This window comes from Haliaeetus albicilla, chromosome 31 (genome assembly GCF_947461875.1).
Source record: "Haliaeetus albicilla chromosome 31, bHalAlb1.1, whole genome shotgun sequence".
NCBI lineage: Eukaryota > Metazoa > Chordata > Aves > Accipitriformes > Accipitridae > Haliaeetus > Haliaeetus albicilla.
In genome coordinates, this window is record NC_091513.1 from 1,830,586 (window position 1) to 1,836,792 (window position 6,207).

At 55.4% G+C, this 6,207-nt stretch overlaps 1 protein-coding gene across 1 annotated transcript; it reads left to right on the forward strand.

The window, feature by feature from the left end:
- The first annotated feature begins 3,470 nt into the window (after positions 1-3,470).
- On the forward strand, positions 3,471-4,427 carry LOC138683136 (olfactory receptor 14A16-like). Its single transcript, XM_069774657.1, has one exon. The coding sequence runs from the start codon at positions 3,471-3,473 to the stop codon at positions 4,425-4,427; it is 957 nt and encodes a 318-aa protein (XP_069630758.1).
- The last annotated feature ends 1,780 nt before the right edge of the window (positions 4,428-6,207 follow it).

Below are 6,207 nucleotides of genomic sequence, written 5' to 3' on the forward strand. Positions count from 1 at the left end.
TCACAAAGACAACAAGCCCTGCAGTTCCCAACACCTGAGAAAAACAGGCCAGGGCCATGCCAGGCTTGCATGAGAGGAGTTTGCTGCCTGAGGTGACTGTGCAGGACCTTGTGTCAATCTCCAGGAACACAAGGTACCCCTGAGAAAGTCGCTGGGTGAGGTAAGCCTGCAATCCAGCCAGGCAGTGGACATCAGTGGCATGTGTTTTCTTCATAGCATCATTAGGTGTGTAGAGGACAAGGGAGAAAGAATTGTCAGGGGTTGAGAGTAGAGGGACATGAATGGAGACCTGTCTCCCTACCCACATGGGTGGGATAGGTAGACTAGGCCTCCCTAACTGCGCGGGTGGGGTAGAGCTGGCCTCCCTACTGGCAAGGTAGGGATAGACCTGACCTCCCTAACCGCGAGGGCAGGGTAAACCTGGCCTCCCGACCAGCGCCGGTGGGGTATACCTGGCCTCCCTATCCATGCAGGCCAGGTAGATCAGGCCTCCCTAAACATGCGAGGGGGGTAGAGGTGGCTTCCTTATGGGTAAGGTCAGGGTAGACCTGGCCTCCCTAGCCGAGTGGGCAGGGTAGACCTGGCCTCCCGACTGGCGATGGTGGAGTAGACCTGGCCTCCCTATACGTGTGGGCCAGGTAGACATGGCCTCCCTGCCCGGGCGGGCCGGGTAGACCAGGCCTTCTGAACGGTGCAAGTGGGGTAGACCTGGCCTCTCTACCTGTGCAATAAGGGTAGACCTGAACTCCATACCCACACGGGTGGGGTAGACCAGGCGTCCCTAACCACGTGGGCGGGGTAGAGCTGGCCTCTGAGCCAGGAAGGTCAGGGTAGACCTGGCCTCCCGACTGGAGCTGGTGGGTTAGACCTCCTCCCTAACAACGCAGGCATGGTAGACCTGGCCTCCCCATCAGCGCGGGCTGGGTAGACATGGCCTCCCTAACATCGGGGGCAGGGTAGACCAGGCCTCCCAAGCGGCGCCGGTGGGGTAGCCCTGGACTCCCTAACCACGCGGGCGGAGTAGACCTGGCCTCCGTACTGGCAAGGGCAAGGTAGACCTGGCCTCCCTAACCATGCGGGTGGGGTAGACATGGCCTCCCAACTGGCGCCGGCTGGGTAGACCTCCCTCCCTAACAATGAAAAGGTGATTCTTACACCTCACTCTTTCAGATGGGAGAAATGTCAGTGCTGAAAGAAGCATCTCTCTGTAGCTGAGGGAAGGATCATCAGTGATTGCCTCAGCCTGTTTCCCAGCAGGTTCCCCTGGAGCCCCAGGGACACCTGGAGGGAGCCCAGAGGGGGCAGAGAAAGGGCTGCCTTGGGCTGGTCCTCTGCTGCTGAGCTGGGCTGGGCTCCTGGGCTGGAGGGAGCTCATGGCAAGCAGGCAGCACTGCAGAGACACAGCTCTGCCCAGGAGCAGCTCCTCTGCAATGGGAGAGGAGGGAAGGGAGAGGGAGGTTAAAGGCAGTGTGGGGTTGGAAGATAGAGGAGAGCTGACCTGGAGAAAAATCTTGACAGCCCTTCACAGGGTAAGTCTCTGGCTGCAGGGCAATGCAGCTGTGGTTCCTGGAATGATCTCCTAAAGCTGGCACATCCCACAGCCTAGGGGATCTCTCAGGATGACTCTCACAGTTTCTGCAGTGCAGAGAAAAAGGCCGTGGTTTGGAGCACAGCTTCCCTGCTGCACCCTCAGAGGGACAGGGCATGTCAGCTGCCTTCACCCGGGGATGGCTGCAGAGTGTGAAGGTCGGTGTGCAGCCAGGGGTGCCCAGGGCTGTCCTTCTGAGCAGGGTCCCTGCACCGTGGGGGGCTGTGTGCTGGGGCAGGGACTCTGCCACCGGTCAGGGTAAGTACTCAGCCTGCCTGGGGAACTGTAACAGCAGAGTGGGGAGAAGCTGTGGGTGGAAGAAACAACTTGCAGCAGGGCAGGGTCCGTCTGCTGACAAGAGGGTGCTGTGTGGGTCAGGGCTGCTCACGGCTCCAGATCACTCTCAGGATATTTCCAAGGACACTTTTCAAGGGGAATGTTGAAGCATGGACTACTATATCATGAGGATCTTCCCTGAGTCTGTGTTTTCAGTTTCCTACTCTGGGGGAATTTTTGGGAGAAATGGAAAAGGAGCTGTCATGCTTTCAGCAAGTCCCTGAGACTCCTGAGCTGTAACTTGGAGTGATCAGTAAGTCTGAGAGGAGCCTCCTGAGGTAGAGCACAGGGACTGAGAACAACTGCCTGGCTGTGCTGGTGTCTGGGAGGTGGCATGCACAAATGGGTAAGGGTAACTCTTTCCTGAGACTGCAGCTGACTCTCCTCTTGCCTCTCTGAGCCAATCGATCTCTGCTCTTACCTTGGTTCTCCACTTGTCTGTCTTACTGTTATCTTTTCCTGCTGTCTGTTTCTCTGGGGATGGGAGTTTCAGCTGCAGAGTTACACACACACTGATCTTGTGGGTCCTGTCATGCAGCTGTGTCCATGGGAAGAAGTGTCGCAGCTTTCCTATAACCTGAGGGGTTATGCTCAATGCTGTCTGTGGGGCTGGGGAATGAGCTGATTCTCCCTTACAGCGATGCCATCATATCAGGTCACTTGGCTATCACCTCCGAGTGTCCTTCCAAGCTGTTAGCTGCCTTGCAGGATGCAAACCTGTCTCATAGCAGCTTTCTGTGATCTGAAAGCCCCATAGAGAAGCACAGAGGTGCTAGGACTGAGGAAATGCTCTTGGGTTGGTGAAATGAGCCCGGTGTGTCCTTGGCTAGAAGCAGGGTGCTGAGACTTTGAGAAAGGGGGAGACATTTGGTGGTCTGCAGTGGATGTCTCTGCTCTCAGCAGTGCCTGGTGGCTTTTCGGGGTAAAACATGAAAGCGTGTTCACCCTCCATCTCAGAAAGGTGCAAGCACAGTGCAAGTGGGAACTAGACAGAAGGACAGAGCAGCTCCCCCTCTCTCTGCACTAAGCCACAGGCAATCCTCTTGACTTGCCTGGCTCACGCTGTTCTCCCGGAGTGCAGCAGAAATGCTGAAGGTTCCCGAGATCTAAGAAAGCTCCCCAGGGGTGATGTGGGCAGCTGTAAAAAACCCTAGAACTCTTAAACTGCTTTTACCCTGCTGGTTCCTTAGCACTGGGAGTGCAGATGCTGACAAACCCTTCTGCATTAGGAGCGGTTTCAGCTGACAAAGTCACACACCAGACTGGCCCCTGCCCGCACCGATCCCATGAACCCACTGCTACAGAGCAGGGCTGGCTTTTCAAGAGCCCATGGGCAGAGGCCCTGCTCTTCATTGCACACTCGGCCAGCACCAAGCAGGGCTCCAGCCACAGACCTGAAGGAAGGTCTCCTAGAAAAGGAAAAGGGTCTGTGTGTGAGAGTGGGAGGGTCTATGGGAAATGGCTTTGATATTGCTCAGAGAATAATGCCCTGACTCTTCACTGTCTTTTTTCTACTTTGACAGCACCCCATTCCCAGAGGAAGAAAATGTCCAACGGCAGCTCCATCACCCAGTTCCTCCTCCTGGCATTTGCTAACACGCAGGAGCTGCAGCTCTTGCACTTCTGGCTCTTCCTGGGCATCTACCTGGCTGCCCTCCTGGGAAACGGCCTCATCATCACTGCCATAGCCTGTGACCACCACCTCCACACACCCATGTACTTCTTCCTCCTCAACCTCGCCCTCCTCGACTTGGGCTCCATCTCCACCACTGTCCCTAAAGCCATGGCCAACTCCCTCTGGAACAACAGGGCCATCTCCTACCCAGGATGTGCTGCCCAGGTCTTTCTGTTAGTCTTTTTGATCTCAGCAGAATATTTTCTTCTCACTGTCATGGCCTATGACCGCTACGTTGCCATCTGCAAACCCCTGCACTATGGGACCCTCCTGGGCAGCAGAGCTTGTGTCCACATGGCAGCAGCTGCCTGGGGCTGTGGGTTTCTCAGTGCTGTGCTACACACTGCCAGTACATTTTCACTACCCCTCTGCCAAGGCAATGCTGTGGACCAGTTCTTCTGTGAAATCCCCCAGATCCTCAAGCTCTCCTGCTCAGATGCCTACCTCAGGGAAGTTGGGGTACTTGGAGTTGGTGTCTGTTTAGACTTTGGCTGTTTTGTTTTCATTGTGCTGTCCTATGGGCAGATCTTCAGGGCCGTGCTGAGGATCCCCTCTGAGCAGGGATGGCACAAAGTCTTTTCCATGTGCCTCCCTCACCTGGCTGTGGTCTCCTTGTTTATAAGCACTGGCAGTTTTGCCTACCTGAAGCCCCCCTCCATCTCCTCCCCATCCCTGGACCTGGTGGTGGCAGTTCTGTACTCGGTGGTGCCTCCAGCCATGAACCCCCTCATCTACAGCATGAGAAACCATGAGATCAAGGGTGCCCTGAGAAAACTAATGACTGGATGCTTTTTAGAAGGAGTAAACTGCCTCTTGTCTTCTGCATAGTACTTATATCTCATTACAGACCCAACCTGTCTTTTGCTGGTCTTTTTATGGTGATTTTGGGTGTGGTTTTACTCCTTCTATTTTGCATTGTTTTACTTATCTGAATGCTTTCCACAAAGAAATGTCTTTATTCCTCCTGTTTCTAAATCACAGTCTATCCATCTTTTCTGTGCCCTGGAGGCTGTGCAAATGAGCTGTGCCCTTCTTTGTGTTTAAACAAAATAAAGGGCCCTGCAGTGTCTTTTTTTCTGAGATCCTTCCTCCGAGACCTTCTCTGCAGCTGCAGGGAGCAGTGCCTGTGTGCAGAGGGGAAGAAGAAAAGAGTCCCGGCACAGCAGCAGTGCCACAGAGCACCAGTGCTTGGTCTTTCCTGAGCTGCTCTCTTCCCACTTCCATGCTTTCCTTCTGAACCCTTGGGTTGGTGGACGGCCTGAGTGCTCTTCAAGCTTGGTTAGAGCCCTGCGGTGTGTCAGGCCTGTGACTGCAGGCAAGGACAGGCAATGGGCACTTGTGTGACAGAGCTGGCCTCCATAGCAGCATTTCCATCATACAAGGGGATCTCCTCAGGCCTTGTGCCACAGATGCCCCCCAGCCCTGGGGCTCAGCCCTCTCCACCCCCGAGGAGCTCCTGTGCCCTTCAGAGGGTCTGGGGCTGTGGGGTGAGTGCCCAGAGCTCTGCCGCACCCTGTGGTGGGCACTGCTGTGGGGCCATGCCAGACTGGGCTGTGCTGGGGAGAGGGCAGGGGAGGTGGGAAGAGTTTAGGGGGAGCTGGGCTGGGCTGGAAAGTGCCCAGGAGAGAAAAAATATCTGTGTAGAGGTTGCAATGTGTGGCCATGCAGGGCAAGGACTGACACCAGGGGTTCGTGGTGCAGTGACGGGGCTTGTGGAAAACAGTGAAGACATGCAGGTACAGAGGAAAGGAGGAGGCCGGTCTGTTCCCCCAGTGCCATGGACAGACGCGCAATGTGGCTCAGTGTCTTTGTCACCCCCAGCATCTCTCATTAGCCATTTTCAGCACTTGCTGGTCACCCCATATTTAAGGGTGAGATTTGCTGGGAGGCCACCTCCACCTTCCTCCTGGGCCAAGGGCTGCTTTTGGGGAACAGACAGCCCTGCCCAGCCTCGCTCCTTCCCCAGACCCTGGCAGACCCTGGAGCAGAGCTGTCTGCAAAGCTCCACATGGGTCAAGGCTGTGGCAGGGCAGGGGTCGGGTGCTGGGGAAGCTGCAAAAGTAGGAGTGTTGTGGGGGAACTGTGATCTGAAGGCTGCCATTGGGATCACAATGGGGGGAACTTTCCCCATCTATGACTGTACCCTTTCCTGTGCTGTGCCTGCAGAGTGGGGCTGTGGGACCGTGTTTGGGCAGTGGGGCTGTGCCAGCACAAGGACAGGTGCCATGACGCAGCTGCCAGGAGGTGTCAGCAAGGACAGGTACAAAGCAGGAATTTCTATATATTGCATTTGTTGTGGAGGCATGAGTGTAGGAAAAAAAAATTCACTTGGAGATGCTGGTGGCAAAGGAAGTCAAAAGCAAACAGAAGATCTTTGGTCACTTCTGAGAGACCAAGGCTGAACAAGGGCTGCTGCTGAATGGGGAGGGTGATTTAATAACAGCAGGCACAGCTGGGGCTGAAGGAATGAATGCCTGCTGTGCCTGAGTCTTTCCTGAAATGGTCTCCAGGCCCCTGTGCTCAGGGAAAGGCTTCAAGGAAGAGGAGAGCTTGCATTGGCATGAAAGTCAGGAAATCCTGCAAGGACAGATGCCAGTTCCTGTCCCTG

What these genes read in the sequence shown, in the direction of transcription:
- LOC138683136 (XM_069774657.1), top strand. Translation starts at nt 3,471, where the DNA reads ATGTCCAACGGCAGCTCCATCACCCAGTTCCTCCTCCTGGCATTTGCT.